At 43.8% G+C, this 16,740-nt stretch overlaps 1 protein-coding gene across 2 annotated transcripts; it reads right to left on the bottom strand.

Moving 5' to 3' along the window:
- Positions 1 to 221: 221 nt before the first annotated feature.
- On the bottom strand, positions 222 to 12,276 carry rorca (RAR-related orphan receptor C a). 2 transcript variants are annotated; one of them, XM_080877827.1, is made up of 10 exons: positions 11,980 to 12,276; positions 6,733 to 6,818; positions 6,484 to 6,625; positions 5,926 to 6,366; positions 5,698 to 5,819; positions 4,904 to 5,036; positions 4,465 to 4,572; positions 4,184 to 4,294; positions 3,333 to 3,445; positions 222 to 3,210 (listed from the first exon to the last, which is right to left on the bottom strand). In XM_080877827.1, the coding sequence occupies exons 1-10, from the start codon at positions 11,984 to 11,986 to the stop codon at positions 3,049 to 3,051; spliced, it is 1,425 nt and encodes a 474-aa protein (XP_080733953.1). In that variant the 5' UTR covers positions 11,987 to 12,276; the 3' UTR covers positions 222 to 3,048. The 2 variants fall into 2 exon arrangements, with proteins under 2 accessions (XP_080733953.1, XP_080733954.1); XM_080877828.1 differs by lacking the exon at positions 11,980 to 12,276 and adding an exon at positions 8,398 to 8,447.
- Between the last annotated feature and the right edge of the window lie 4,464 nt (positions 12,277 to 16,740).

Raw genomic sequence — 16,740 nt, 5'->3', positions numbered from 1 at the left:
CTTTCAAAGCTTCTCTTTCCACATCAGCTACTTTGAGCCCAGTCCTTGGACCTGAGCATTTTCAGAAGAATGTTTAGTTTGTTAAGCCACCCAACAACCAACCCAACCAAAAACTTAACAAAGAAGCAATTTTCTTACCAGCAGCTTGTCACCAAAACACAAAATCACAACAAACTTTCTTTTTAATTGCAAAAACACTTTTATTACATTCTTAAATCCACATATAGTATCACCATTGTGCAATAACACTTCACTGTGTTAAACCCTAAAGGGCTTTATATTCATGACATGTCATAAATTATTCCATATTAAAATCTATATTGATTTCATAGTTATAATCTTAAAATAGAGTGAAAATATAAACAGAAGGATCATGACAAAGAGAAAGTTTAGGGCGACATGTTTAAAAACGCTCTTTAAAAAAAATAGAATTACATCTCTCCAAGACAAAAGGACACTAAACCGATGAGAAACAAGCACATAAAAGGATAAAAATTTAGAAATGAAAGATCACAACAAAACCAACACAAGAATCCGAGATTATAATCCATCTTTTATATTTATATGTAGATATATATATTTATATATATCCTATTTAATCTACAACTCAAAAAAAAACATTTTGCAATAATGATATTAGACAGGGGTAAAATCTTTGATACTTCTGTAATCAAACATTCACAAGAACATGTACTGTACACAGTGATCAAGGTTTAAAGGTCTTCTATGTTGGTGCAAGGTGTCTTGCTAGCTAGACTGACTGCAGACACTGTAGGACAGAGAGCCCAGCTATCTCCCTGAGTGACTCTAAACAGAAATGCGAGTGCAGAGCGTAACTACTGCCCCCCGGACAGACTTTAGGCCTGCAACCTCACAAAATATACTCAATCTTATGAAGTTAGCGCGTCTAGCGTTTTCAGGCTCGACGCACAAAGTATTGCACTTTGTTACAATCTCTAAATGCCGTTCGGCCATTTTCAGCCGATCTGAAAAGAAGGTGGCTGTGTATTTGGTACATTACATTATAAATAGCGTTACTTGCTGTGCCGCAAGGTCAACTTAGTCAAAGTGCTTATGAAAATATTAGCTATAGTACACGGCAAAAAAACAGCTCAATGTACTGAGAACGATGGGAAAGACAACATTGCACAATCCCACAATGCCTCTGTCTTAAGTACCAAGACAACAGTAACACCCCCTTCATACTAGCTGACAAAATATAGTGTATGGTGAAGAGCACTGTCCCAGCAGTGCAGAGCAAACCTGGCTTACATTTTTACACAAAAGCAGACATCCAACATCTGTCGCGTGATTGTCTTAAAAAATGCTCGAAATAGAACTTAGAATTACAATTTCTTCACAGCCTTTTTAGGATATTGGCAGAATGGATGCTCCTTTGTTTCTACACAAGTCCAATACATTCCCCAGCTATGAAGACGCACCCTCTGTCTGCAGAGTGCGTCTCCAGGATTCAAGATAGATCTGTATCTATCCCGGGCTTCCTGGACCTAAGGGCATGAGTTGCTCTGACAATCGGAGAGGATGTCCTCAGGGCAAGCACATCCAGCAGGTCATTTGCACTCATTTCCTGTCCAGTTTTAAGCAAAAACACAGTACATTTTGAAACAGTTAGCACTGGTGTTCAGATTTTAGCACTAATTGCTGATTTCTAATACGAAGCAGAAATAATAACTCAGGGGGGTAGCTGATGGCTCTGTCAACCCTTTGCTGTGCCATGTAGTGTTTGAAAAGGGTGAGGTAGTAAAGGAGTGGAGAACAAGAAACAGAAGGGTGAATTCTCTGATCAGAACGCCTGCCCGACCCCACAGCGGCGAGGACCTGAGCAGAAAGGAAATCTTCTAACACCACCATCCACCTACCTCCAACCATACTGGTGGTGATACACTAACTGTCACATTCAAGAGCTTTCTTTAATCCCGAGTCTTTTGAACCTGTGGGTGGCGACGGTAAGGAGGGGATCCTCCGGGGGGCACGATAACCTCTCGGGGGCTGGACTCTGGGCAGCGGGAGGGTTTATTTAGTGTTTCTCACTGGTTTAGCATGAGCGCGAACCCGTAACATCTCGTGCCCAGAGGTCATTTTTTGATTCTAAGGAGGACTCGTAAGTGCTAGTTTACATTTTTACATCTCAGCAACAGCCTGTCTCTCTCCGAAAGACCCACAATAGCTCTGTGTGCGTCTCTCTAAGTGGCATTCGCAAAGGGAAAAGGTAATAGGACTGAGGTCACTGATTAGATTAAAAAAAAAATAGAGAGATCACTCAGTGTCTGAGGGTGTGCTCATAAAAATACCTACGACATTTTCAGCGTAAACGCTAAGTTTTGTACTCCGTGTGCAAGACTTTCCAAGTGCTTGGCAACAGAGACGCTAAATGTTCGCCCATGACCCACACAGTTTAAAAACTCTGTCTGCTCGAGAGTTTGATCATGGTCCCTTTAAACAGTTTGTTCATATGTTAGAAAACTGAAAAAATATGGGTGCTACCAAAAATACTTAAAGAAACAATTAACAGTTACTAGACTGACGATGGAAACAGGCATCGTTACTGCAAATCTCCACAAAGTAGGTGAGGATTTTAGGTATGTACATTCTATATCAAGCGCAGGGCTGTGCTGAATGGTTCAGGGAACGGGAGGTACATTCAACAATAGCTTACAGGAACTGTGAGAGCGGCGAGAGTCCAATTTATTAGAAAAGAACTCAACCTAACGAGAGGTTTAAGGTCTTATAGAAAAATAATTTTGAGAATACAAAGAGCGTAGGCTACTTTTGAATAGTTCCTTTAACTCCCTAAAAGGAGGTAAAGTGCATGGATTACCCAGCAGCACTTCCTGTCGTGTTAGGTTTAAAGGACTGGCTCGCAGAGCAGTGAGAGCCAGAGGTGAGAGGAGTGTGCGCTAAAGCGTAGCATGCAGGATTGTCATTGAGCTGCTGGCTGGTGTTCCTTCAGCTGGTTGCCACATTTGAATCTTCCTCTCCCTGCACCTCAGTGTCACTATATGACTCACAGCACTTAGCTAAATAGCCCTAGCCCTCTGTGGAGTCTGGGAAGGTGAGTTCACTGCCAAAAACCTCCCTATACAGAGGAGGGAACGTATACGCCGTCTCTGGGTGAACCAGACGGAAAAACTCCAGTTTGTCAATGTGAAGGTTGCAAATGGACCTCATCGTGGGAAGCTTAGACACCATCTAGAAGAGAAATGTAGAAAAGATTAAGGATTTAAAGTGGACACAACTTCCAGTAAATGTTAAAATATTAGGGTGTTTTAGCCAAAATAATGGTGATACAGGAGCTGCAGCAGGCTTTGTACCTTAGCCAGTTTCTCCTCTGATGTTCCCTGTCGCTGTAAGCAGCGCTGCAGAGCCACGTAAACCTTCTCCTGCAACTTCTGGATCTTCTGAACATCCGTCAGCCAGGGTCGGTCTGAAAGAGAAGGCAGTCACATCGGGTCATTGTTTGGATCTGAACCCAGTAAGTTTTAAATGTGTAACTACATATAAACAAAACATGAAGCTTTTTACAAGTAGTTTTATATTGTTTTGCTATAAAAAAAAAGTATATATATAACTGTCTGTGTTTTACAGGACTGCACACCTTTTTCCAAAACGTGAGCTTTTATTGACTGTTAAACATCCACAATTTAACCACAGTCGCCATGGTTTCAGTTTCACTTTTATACTATGATACAATGATGATGTAGGCGGGCTGCAAGGTAGGGGTGAAGATGAATCATTCATTCATCAATAGTATGCTTTGGTAAAAGGCCAACAGTAGTTTTCAGCTTGTGCCAGAACATTTAGCAAATTATGGGGTTTATAAATATCTTGTGAGCGCTAGTACTGTGAGGTAAATTTGAACTGCATTGAAACCTGTTCAAACCCAGCATGCAGACACAGTTCTTATGCTACATTTGTAGGACATCCGGACAGGTTCATTCATTTTTAAGGTAAAAAAAACAAAACAGGGAAGCTTCAATCAATCAAGCAATCAATCCCCAACAAAAAGGTTTATAAGTTTACAGATCCCAGGCAGAAAACCTGTACTGACCCTTCTACGTGCATTAGAAAAACAAAACCAGAGCATCAAGGTGGTACTCGGACGCACCGAATATCAGTTACACCAGTTTAGCATGTGTGAGTGGGTGATTTCCTGTCATCTCACCTGGCGAGAGCAGCACAGCAGCACTGAAAAGAGCAATCTCCTCGTCAGACATCTGTATACGGCTCAGGCTTTTAGCCAAGTCAAACACCGCATTCACAAGGTCGTCACAGCCTTCGGGGACAGAGAGGGAAAAAAATGGCATCAGAACAAAAATCTAGTGGCTGTGATGAGAACGGTAAACAATTTAAAAATGACCTAAAATCCTCCGCTCTTCCCTTCATAAAAGTTGTTTGGAGAGAAAACTAGCAAGCCAGGAAGAGACCGTAAACGTGTGGACTCACCAAGAGCTTTGAAAAGCTGAGGAGTGGAGAATTTTCCATCAAAGAGCATTGTATTATTGATGGGGTTGTAGGCCCGACACATGCGGATGAGCAGGACGTCCATGCAGCCTATTGACACAAACAAAAAGCCATTCAGGATAAACACATTCATACTGAGCAGAGATCAAACACGATAAAACCAGTTACCACAGTCACATGTTCGGTTTATTTCATTTTTCAAATAATCCCACATGTGACTGACACATTAATAACAACAACAACAACATTTCCAGTAAAGATGCTCTACTACAACAATACACAAAGGCGAAGATTTAGATTTACACAAAACTACACATAAATTATATTGATTTAAAATGCAATGGGACCACTTTGAGCTGCGATGTTCTGATCTGAGAGAGCTAAAATAAAGCGTTTGTGTTTGTGTGTGTCATGTACTGACCTGCTTTGAGGAGGATAATCTGATCATTCTGACAGAGGTCCATGAAGCCAGAGATGCGCTTAGCAAACTCCACCACATACTGGATTGCATTGGTGATGTGAACGGCACACTGTTGCCAAATCGCCTCAGCTGACTGCAAGAGAAAGACAAACACAGGAAGGCCATCGGATTAAAGCAACACATGAGACATTAAACAAGTTGTTTGGCATGGTTACAGTTTTTTGGGGGGGGGGTTTCGGTCGTACAGTGTGGTTTAAAGTATTTCACGCATCTCGTGTGAATCTCCAGTGTCCATCTGTGGCCTTCCTGTACGAATGTTCAGATTAAAGCGACAACGAAGAAAGGAACATTCCAACAAGTCGTACCTCTGATTTCTGCGCTTTGTAAAAACTGAAAGCATTCCTTTGATAACCTTGTAAAGGACAGTGTGAGTTTACAGAGTAGGATTAACAAGCTGGAATCACGCTGCACATCATTTTTGTCCCACTGTGTCAGATTAGCTAATTATAAAGTCATAAAGTCTCACTGTTTCTCAACAAACAGTCGCTCGCTGACTTTCACAATTTGCACGGAGGCCGTGTGACTGATTTCCAGGGAAAACAATGTAAACGCACAACGGCGGCTGAAATGGTGCGCACGATACCAGCTGTGTTGTGTTACTCTGTTTTACAGTTTCACCAACTTCTGCAAGTTTACAGTTGGACTCGCAGCAGCAACAAAAAACCCTCAAAAATGACTCTGCACTCGTTTAGGTCAGCAGCAAATTTGTCAGCAATAATCTGTCTAAAGTTTACCTTGGTCTGGTATGAGCGGGTCTCTTCTGGGCTGTACAAGGTCCACGCCATTCTCTTGAGCTCCTCCGAGGTGTACTGGTTCGTCTCGATGTGGGACTTGACCACATTCTGGGCAACGCGCTCTGAACCAAAAGAAAGTCTTACTTTAGTTTCTGTTTTTAGATTTGCAAGAGCATTCGAGAGGTTTCTAATATTCATGAACGTCTTATTAGAGGGTTTGATGCTGACCTATCTCGAGCAGGGAGCAGCCGTCAGGCAGCGGGTTGAAGATGGCGTGTGAGAAGAGTCCAGAGTCATGCAGCAGCTGGTACTCATGCTTGATGCTGTGGTTTCCGTCACCAAAGTCCAAGCTGGTCTGCTCTGGGGAGCTCTGCGAGGAGGAGCCGCTGCCTGCACTTCCTCCCATCATATCCAGGTTACAGTAGTCTCCTCCGCCATCGTCCGGGGTCAGCGGCAGGTCAAAAAGCAGCCCCTCCGGCAGCGTTGTGATGTCGTCCAGATCGCTGAGCGTGGCGCTGGAGCCTCTCCTGTAGGTACGGCCATGGTCAGCCGTGTCGCTCTTCTCCTCGCGGGAACCAATCCCTCCGCACTCCTGGGACTGCTGGTGCTTCTGGACCTCTGCGTACAGGCTGTCACGCTGCTTTTTGGACATTCGACCAAACTTTACAGCTGCAGTGGGGAAAAACGAAACATTTAAAGGTCTCGGTAAAACAAGCGTTAGCGTCTCACCACTGTGATGGGCGAAAACTGGAGTGAATTAAATACAGATCTTGTAAGCGAACTCACCATCGCGGCTCATGCCCAGAGCGAGACACTTCTGCAGCCTGCAGTGTTGACAGCGGTTACGGTTGGTCCGGTCGATTAGGCAGTTCCTCTGTCGCGAGCACGAGTACATGGCATTGTTCTGCTGGCTGCGCCGAAAGAAACCCTGCAAACAAAAGCAGACGTGAGGGGCGCATCTGACAAAACGCATCGACACTTTCTAAAGATCAGCTCTTCCTGTTTTTAAACCAACTGCTGATGAATGTTGCTCACCTTGCAGCCTTCACAGGTGATGACACCATAGTGAATCCCTGATGATTTGTCCCCACAGATTTTACAGGGAATGACTTCTATTTGAGCTGCAGAGAGAGACAAGTGCAGAAAAACGAGAAACTATGAAATCCACTTTCACAGGTACAGATTCATCAGAACAAATGTGACAATAACAGAAATATGATACAATTTATACAGAGTACACATAAAACACAAAACATAAAAAGGACGTAATCCATCACTCGTTCATCGTTAAAATCTCTCAGCGGGGGCGACGCCTGAAACATTAACCTGTTTTCAGCAAACCTGTTGCTCTGCTCGCGGCGTTTCTCAATATTTTTTGGACCTTTTATTAAAACAAGAGTTGATCAATTATTTATATCTGCTTTTAACTGTCAGAAACATTTTTTTTCTTTATGATTTTACTGGCAAAATCGAATTGGTCACATTTATAATAAAAATATCAGTAAGTTTCAATGAAAATGAAAGCGGATTCAATCCTCTGCAGAAAACCCAGAACAGAGTCTGCTTTTTAGGGCAGTCATGCTGAATGCAGGTATTGTCAGGCCTTTACTCCAGGCTGACATAACGCTCAGCTTTTTGAGATCGAGTGGCGGCCGTGCATAGGAGACTTTTTGGCGCACTTTTCCTCACAGAAACTGGCATTGCATCATCTTTGCGGCACGATATTTGAAATGCAGCGGATGAAGATGAGACACATTTGTGATTATGTTAGGAGGAGAAGGAACACAAAAGAAACGTACACAGTACACCCGTGGAGTTCACTGAAAGCCTGAGCCTTCTTACCGAGGAACAGGCTGTTCTTTTCATTATGTTGTTTATCTAAGTAGCCGGGCCTCCTTCGAGCCCAGAATAGCAGGTCAATTGCATTAGCTGAGGCCCTGGGTTATAAAGTTTCACAGCTCTTTCTTGCTCTGTAGCTTTTCCTCCAGGTTGAACACAATGTTAGCGGGTAAACAGCAGCTATTACTGCCACGCTGACTGTCGCCGTGTATGCTGTGTGCAAAATCCCATTTTTCTAGGGCTCTCAGCCGCACCAAACAATCCACTAAACCACCTTTGCTGGGTCACAAGGGGCATTAGGTAACCGGTAAATCACACAAAAGGATTTAACTGGTCTTCAGAGCTTTTGAGAAAATTGCTGTTTTCTGAAGGGGCTGATTTAAACCACTCACAACCAATAAATTTCATGAGTCACTCTGCGTGGGGAGAGACCTGCGTCACACACTGAGGCTAAATTAGACGGATCGGTGACTGACATCCTGCAAATCTTGACTTATTGCCTCATTAATTTCCCCTTATTTTTGCCTTATAGAGAAGTTTTGTGTGCAGCACAGGTGACATATCTTTAAGGATCTGGTTTATCTAGAACGAGCTAGACACTGAAACGTAAGTGTGGGATATAAATAAATAAAAGGCAATGGAAAAAAAAAAAAGTCCCATTCTCCACTGCTCCCTTTATCGCTCCCCCCTCAGAGCCTTACCCCGCCCTTCAGCCTGTTATATAACTGCATCTGCCTGCATTCCACGAACTAACTCATTCAAAGGTGGTTGTCCCGGCAACAGTGTGACGAAAGTCCCACACCCTCCTGCGCTCCTATTGGCTTTCGAGGGAGAAGTCAGGCCTGTGAGTCGCAGCCTCACCTGCCAGTCAGCTGAGCGGCACAGCCAAGCTCAGCAAACAAGAGCTGCTCCACTGACACAGTTTCCCATTCAGTGGAGGGGAGGCGCCTGCGCTGGCAGCCTGCAAGGAACACAATCCTGCTTCTGGCAGGTTTTAAGGTGGAATCAGATCTGACTCGGTCTTTAAGTACAGGCGGGGTGGATTCCTGCTTCTGGTTTAGAAAGACAAGGGTGTAACATTTGATTATAGAAGGAGACTAGACTGAAGACACAAATATCCAACTTATTTCCAGCAGCATGTCGTACAGTAAAACGCAGGCAGACGCAGCAAATAGTAGGTCTTAACTTGTTACAGCATGTCAGGTGTTTGAGTGAAATCGCATCTGACTTTGAGCTTGGCCATAAATCTATTTTTACCCTGGTGCAGAGTGGCTGTGCAGAGATTTCCCCTGCTCTCAGGGGCTCTTTGCCAAATAAACCAATAAATGTTGCATAAACTAAAATGCTGCACATAAGTACACTTGATTTTGTGTAAATACCAGCCTGTAGATTAATCATGCCGAGCCCTAAAGGCTAACACACGCTGCTGTGATTCGTAAACATGTTGCTGTGCAGGACGGGTCTGAACAAGAGCGTCTTTATTCTCGCCCTGTTTATTTCTCAGCATTCATTTTTGTTCCAGGACCAAACAAAGAAACTCCTCTTTGTTTCAATGCCAGATTGTATGTTTAAGCCCAGAAATCTGTGTGTTTTTAGACACAGTCACATTAGAACCTAATATTAGCTCAGTGATCAGTGGCTTCAGTACTAACTGACACCAGCTGTATAAGTGAAGCTTGATCGAGCTCAAATATGTAAACTTTTACCTCACAGGCTGTGCTACCTGTGGCTTTGCTACCTGTTGGAACCTCCAATTCAAAAAGAATTATTCTTCCATCAGGTTTACGGCCTTTGAAACCTTCCAATTCAAAGAGGTTTTCATGTAAAAGTCTCTTTTGTGCCAGTTACTCAACACTTCTTTCTTTGTCAGCGCTGTAAACAGTGAGCGAGGCAGACTTTGCCCTCTTATCCCAGCTAATCAAATACCGTCCAAGGTCCTATTTGCCCTAGACTTTACATTTACCTGACATATTGTACACTTAACCCATAATCGAACGGGTATCCGGGGCATGCGTGGTATAGCACGGCATATGGTTTTGTGCAACATAGCATGAGGACTGGTTGCCATTGAAGAGCTTGCTGCAGCCAGGTTATTCAATTACCCACTTTCTACAGGTTTCCCATTGAGGGCCCCAGTGGCCACCTGTTTTCTGTACAGCTCCGGTAGATGAGGAGTAATGATTGCCTTTTCTCTTCTTCTCCTCCCACTGACCTACCTATGGAGCACAGTGTGGCCTGACACTAACCCCGAACATTTTAAAAATGTGCTGCAAGCGTAATAGATTGATCTGCGGTGAAATGAAACATTTTATTGCACACAGAGGATGTCACACTCCCACAGTACACTTTTTCTTCTAATTATCTCAGATTTTCAGACAAATGTAATGAGACACATCTGGCTTGAAGTATAGCCAGCCTATCACTGGAAGCCAGCCACGTCAGTGCATATACACAATGTGCCGTACACAAGCCTGTCTGCACACGTCAGCCTCGCCAGATTAAAAGGGTGTTTCTCTTCACGTTTTTACACTGGCTGTATTACACTGCTAACAATTAAACATTTAAAGTGATTGCCTTAATATAAATATTTGCACGCCTTCATTCTACTTTTTTGTTTGCCTTGTATTAAATAATTATATGCTGAGCACAGTGCTGCGTCTGCCGAGAAAGCGGGTCTCTGTAATCCCGCACCATTGATCAGAAAAGATAAAGTGCATTCAGCTGGCTGTGTGTGTGTGTGTGCGCGCTACTCCAAGCTCAAACCCAAGTGGGCCTGTGCAACACAAGCAAAGACGGACTGAGGAATTCGCTTCCCAGCATGTAATCGCGCTCGCTGCTGCAAACAGCAGGAACAAATTCAGGACTGTGCAGAAACAATCACAGTCACCTTGAATTAAAATCTCTTTACGTCTGTTCGCATGTCTGTTATCTGCTTTCACAGAAATGCTTATCGTGTATTAGCACACCTATCAAATGATAATGGATTATGATACTTTTTACTCTAAACAAATGTTAAAGAGAACAAAATGATATTTTTAACACAGTGACTGCAGAATGAAGTGCAGTCATAACACACACAGAGCTGTCACACTGTGGTCACACAGCAGCCTGCAGGTTACACGAAGAGTTAAAGCTTTAGATAAGAGGACTGGAATCTTAGCATGCAGTTGTCAGACACAAAGGGCACCTTGACACATACAGTAACTTGCTGTGAACTTCCCCAAGGCTGCACAGCCCACAGATAGTGGCTTTGATGCTGAGCTCAGCACAGCAGTGTCCTTGGACAGCAGAGACGGCGTCCCTCTTTACTGCCACCGTGCCTTTGATTGGGGGGCGGGTAACTGAGCTCAAATGCAGCGGCACCGAGTATGAAACTCTCTGCACCCACCCGCCTCAAACTCAGTTACACTCATGACTCTGGAAAAGGCCAAATTCAAGTGCACTTTAAGATCTAGCTTACATTTGTGTTGTGAGTGGCTGTGTCTTGTAACCCTGCTGTGTCCATATCCTGCCTGTCACAGCGGTGTGCATGATGGTCCAGCATCGCAAAAGCCATTTGAAACGGGCAAAGTCAACTCCAAACACAACACGCACATGAGAGGAGGAGACGCGTTTGTGTCCCATTATTTTATCTGCAACTTTGAAGAAAACTGAAACTTTAAAGACAGCAGGCTGTCCCAGCTCAGCTCCCATCCGATGAAAACATCCCTGAAGGAAATGATCGACTGTGTTTTATTAGTCTGACAACAGTATCGGTGTACACGCACGCGCACTCACGCACGCGCCGTAATCCTCAATGACAGAACTAGGTCAATGGAGCACCTCCTCTCTCTCTTTCACAGAAAAACCGAGTCTGAAAACACAAAACTCTCTGATTTATGAATTATAGGAAACACCGGGACAAAAGAGAAACTCAAACAACCTCCATATTATTATCATTATTATTATTAGTAGTAGTAGTAAACTGTATCACACAGCAGGCAGCTCTAACATGTTAACAGTAAAACTACTTCTAAAGCGTGTCTGTAAGTATAAACAGTAGGAAGGTTAATAATCACTGAGAGCTGATGCTGGAAATAACGTAAACAATCCTGGCTGCAGGTTTTTGTGCAGCCACGAATCACTCCGCTCTCCTCCTCCTCCCTGCCTCTTACATAACCGGAGCCGCTCGCCGATTAGATTTCCTCTAATCACGAATCCCTGCTCGGATCCGCGCTCACGGCCATAATCTATGTTTAACACGACCCTCTTTTTAAAATTATATTTTTCACTCTTTGTGTCAAAAGTGTGCAAACGAGCCTGGCAGTCTTTGAAGTGACAGCTGGTAACTTCACGTCCGATCAGCTGCGCGTAGTCGGAAACTTTCTGCGGCCGCTAGCGCACGAACAAACACGCAAATACACCCAAAAGTCACGTTTTCCACAGTAAGAAAAGAAACCTCACCTCTCATGTCTGCCGTGGGTCTAACCGACTGTTGGGGTCATAAATGTCCGCGTGGAAATGAAGCCAAGGAACTGTGACAGCAACGCGCACTTACTCGCTCCACACCGGAGCCGCTGGAAACCGTCACAACAACGACTCCTCATATGAATCCGTAACCCGCAAGTGTGTGACAGCACGCCTCCGCTATGTGCGTTCTGTTTGCGGGAAACTCCAGGCCTGCTCTGCGCTCTGCTCCTCTCTGCTGCGCGGTTCGCTCTAACCTAGTTTCGGCGCGTGGACTACACATGATCCTCATCCCGCGGCCCGCCCGCCTCGTGCCCAGAGAGCTGACGCGCGCTCCCCCTCCCCCTCGCGCTTTAAGGAGGCTCTCGCGTGCGTGGGAAAGTGTGGCAGTGTGTCACTTCAGACCGGCAGCAGACCAGCGTGGGAACTGTTTACTCTCCTCCTGCAGACCTGCGGCACGCGCAGACTGCCAGGGAGGCCCCGAGACCCCCAAGACCCCCCCATCATTGAGTGTGAGAACACTCAGAGAGCAGCAAACACAAAAACTCAAACTATCACAGCTTTATTAGGTATATAAATAATGACACACACACACACACACACACACACACACACACACACACACACACACACACACACACACACACACACACATATATATATATACATATATTTATTTTTTAATATAGTTTTCAGTCGTAATTTAAAGTAAAGCAGCATAACCAGCCATCCATGCAGGATATGCTGGAGCGATGTAATCCTGGGTCTGTCCTGGGGCCTCTTCCTGGAAGGACATGACCCAAACACTTCTCCTGGGAGGTGTTCAGGGGTGATCCTGGTCAGATGGCTGTAACCCAGGAGGCAGAGTCAGTCATCCACTAATTGGAAGGTTGGTCGTTTGTTCCAGTCCAACCCATATGGAAAAGATATATATAAATCTTATAAAGTTTTTATCTGTCTTGTATGAAACTTGTATGAAAAGCATACAAGAGTGAAAACTATACAAATTATATAATGAAACTTGTATGTTTTGTATACATACTAAAAAGATATATGAAAGTAATGAGAAATTGGCCACTTTCATGAGTAAATCATATATGTTTTTACTATTTCTTTTCCATATGGGAAGTGCCTTTATGAAGGAGGCATGTTGCATAGGGCTCTGAGGAAAGCACTAGATAAGAACCAGTCCCTTTCCATTTAAATTCCCATATGACCTCAGCTGGCTCCTCTGGATGTGGAGGAGTAGCAGCTCTACTCTGGTACCTCAGACCACCAAGCTCCTCACCCTGCCTCTATGGGAGAGGGCAGATACCCTTCAGAAGAAGCTCATTCTTACGTACTGCTGGCATTGCAAACCAAGGCCTCTCTACAGATGTACAGGGACCAGAAATGCCCAGGCTGGACACACAGAAGCCAGTTTGCCTCATGTGATGCTTGGGGAATGCTGGTCTTCTAGTCAGCTAGTAGTGAAGTCTCCTTTATGATATTCCAGTCTGTGAAGTTCCCCATCCTGATGAAGAAGGCAGCGCTGGCTGACAGAGCAGCCTCAGCCCCAACCCCCACATACTGTGTGTTACTTTAATTCAGCATCAATGGAAAGCATTAAGTGAAAAAATAGTCCAAATTGGACTATTTTTTCACAGAAGTTTTTGCTTTTGCTCCAGGCTGGTGTCCCCAAATCATTTGTATTTTTAAAAACCACTAATGAAAGCCAAAATACAAAATAATGATCACACATCACATCATTAAGAACAAACTGGCAAAGTCTGTCCAGCCTAAAATTGGACCTACAAGCTAGACCTCCATAAAAACCTTACATACAGGCGAGATGTAAAGATCCTGACAGCAGAGATGATGACATGTGACATTGAAAATCTATTTATTCTTCATGGCTGTTAAAGTGACCCATAATAGGCTGAAAAACATTTTGTCTTTAAATATACTGCAGCGCTGTGACATCTGCATGCATGTTAAAACTGTTTTTAGCATAGTTATAAATTCTATGAATGAAAATGTGTTAAATGGTAAACACTTCTTGTGTAAATACAGAAGTCAGTAAGAATAGTCACACAAACAACACTCCATTTACTTTAGTATGTTCTAGCTGAAAGAATGTGGTACTCCATTTGCAAACTAAACACCAATATATATATATATATAGATATAGATATATAGATATGTTTATATACATGAAGATTGTGCTCAGCTTACCTTTTACTTGGATACATTGCAAGAGAGCTTAATTACATCACAGGATTAACAAACACTAATCTGGCTAGAGGAATTAAGTGTGAGCACAGGTTGTTGTGCTGCATTTTGTTTTGTTTTCCGTTTCCTGATATGGGGAAATCCGGGCTAAATGTTGGACTTGGGAAGCAGCTGAGAGCAAATCTTTTAACCATAAAATACAGACTAATGAACTGACCACAGTGTTTGTGTAGTGTAGTTATAAAAGAAAGAAAGACATCAGGAGGGAAAGCGAGGGATGTAGGGTGTGCTTAGCTGTGCTTCTGTGCATGACATGCATTTTCATTCCTGTTGTGATTCCCTTTTGTGTTTGTTGAAGTAGGTGTGTGTACAGCGCAGCAGAAACACCCCGGCACCGTACAGCACACCAAAACGATTAATAACAGCTCTGATGTAAATAACTGATTTGCAGGCGTGGGCGAGATGACGAGTGTATCATGTAACGTAGGCACAGTTATGAAATAGGGAGAAGAGAGGGATTATGGTAAGTAGGTTAGTGGAGCAACGCAGAGCTTTTACGCCCCTCCTTCTCTGGTTTTTCTGCTGTGCATGCGTGGTGAGTCTCCTCTTGTCTTTTTCCACAGTGAACACTTTTCTCCTGAATCATATCAGTCTCTCATCTCCACCTATGCATGCTTTATATTTGTGCTCATTGTTTGTCGGAGGTTTGTGTACACTGCGCGCCTTTGCTATTCTCGTTGTACGACTTCTCCCACACATCTTTGAAACAAAAAGGAAAGCAAAACATTTAAACTTAAATGCAGAGCCACAGTGTATTGATTGTCCTTGTTTAAGAATACAGTGCTGGGAAACGCTGGAGGAACGTTCAGCTTTATTTTGTTCTGCAAATGTAAACTTCCTCTTCTTCCCCAGCATTCAGTATGTTTCCTTCCTCATCCTCATCTGCTATCTTTTTCGGATTATATCATGTCGCCATGAAGTAGTCACACATCTATCTGGTGTTCGCCGCCAACGTCACCGACCTCCTGACCCTGAATCTTATATAACCATGGCAATACCCAAATTAGAACACTGCCCATGGAAAGAAGGGGGCGCTTAGAGCTTCACATACGGGCACGTAGCGCTCAACCAGCTTTCCAGATTAAGTCAAATGGAATGAGTGTGTGCGTGTGTGTGTGTGCGTGTGTGTGTCAGAGAAACAGAAATCAAAGAACAAATCAAACCGCCATCAGCTCTAAAACAGAGACTGCACTAATGATGCTAACACGTTCAGAAGTGAGTGGTGACGTTTCACAGCGTGGTGCATGTATGCAACAACAGTATAAGACCTCAGCTGGCCTTTGTCACACACTGCAGCGAGCCCAGTGCACTGAGAGGATTATTTTAGGATCCAGGCTCTGGCTTCCATAATCCTCTCTCCTCTCCCTCATCCTGCTAAACCCTCTCCCTTCTCCTTTTTCAAATGCTTACTAATCTCTCACTTGGACTTTCTGTGTGGCTGTAATCTGGTTTGCACCTTTCTTTCACCTGCACCAGGTTCGCATCAATAGGTCAGTATGTCAAACTATAGGGTACCACTTCCGCGCGCTTCTTTACCTCTCATCCCTCCCCATCTCCTCCAAAACACGAGGGATGTCTCCTCCTCCTCCTGGTGTTTGATGAAGTTGCTCCAGGTGCACGCAGCTACCGTTACACTTGCTCTCCAAGCTTTCAGTCGTATCATGACAAAAGTTTAAAAGTTTATGGAGGGTCGTGTTAGATGGTGGACAGTTGCAGAACCAGCAGGTTAAGCGTGCCATAGATGAGACTGCTGGATAATGTTTCCACATTCAAGAACGATATCTGGTCTGCGATTTTGCATCGACTTGTCCTGAAGGCTCACAGTCACATTCTGCATATTATCCATTCATTTCTTTACTGCCTGTCCAGCTAGGGTCAGGAGGGAGGCACAACAAGAGACCCTTCATACTCACATCCCCACCTATAGCTAACTTAGCAAGCAGATACCTTTAAGGAAGTGTGGGAGAAACTTGAGCACTTGGGCAACAGAGTGCTCTAATGTAGCCCTGTGCCGCCTCCAAACAGGCTCCAGCCAACCAGCAGAACATTATCATCGTGGTAGCAATCTACAAATACAACATTTATCACCATAAGGGCCAACTTCACTTACTTTGCAGTGTTTAGTCATTGACTAAAAGCTTTTAAATGTGGAATTTATAATGCCAGCAGATATAAAGTAATTGAGTCATAGTAGTTAATGCAGTTTATTTTGAGGAAGGCATAGGAGCTTGGCAGAAAGGGAGGCAGGAAAAAGAAGTAAGTGGAATTCATGTGAACCACAAAGATTTACCAGGATAAACCTCTGACATGATCTACAAAGCAACACTGTAAGTCCGGCTGACACCTGCTGAGGCAGATAGTCGGTTTTTCTTTTGATTAAATGTTTTTTTTTTTTAATTAATCAAACAATATCTGTGTTAAACAAACAAATAAACCCTCACCCACCTTTTCCTCTCATATGCCACCAGCTACAACTGCTGTCATACT

The sequence above is a fragment of the Rhamphochromis sp. 'chilingali' genome, assembly GCF_963969265.1.
Source record: "Rhamphochromis sp. 'chilingali' genome assembly, chromosome: 3".
NCBI lineage: Eukaryota > Metazoa > Chordata > Actinopteri > Cichliformes > Cichlidae > Rhamphochromis > Rhamphochromis sp. 'chilingali'.
Note: the sequence above shows the minus strand (reverse complement) of the source record. Positions and strands in the feature narration are given on the sequence as shown.

What these genes read in the sequence shown, in the direction of transcription:
- rorca (XM_080877827.1), bottom strand. An exon ending in TCTGGGCATGAGCCGCGATG is followed by an intron (nt 6,367 to 6,483) that starts GTGAGTTCGCTT and finishes TCCCCACTGCAG; the next exon opens with CTGTAAAGTTTGGTCGAATG. An exon ending in CCCGCTCATACCAGACCAAG is followed by an intron (nt 5,037 to 5,697) that starts GTAAACTTTAGA and finishes TTTCTCTTGCAG; the next exon opens with TCAGCTGAGGCGATTTGGCA.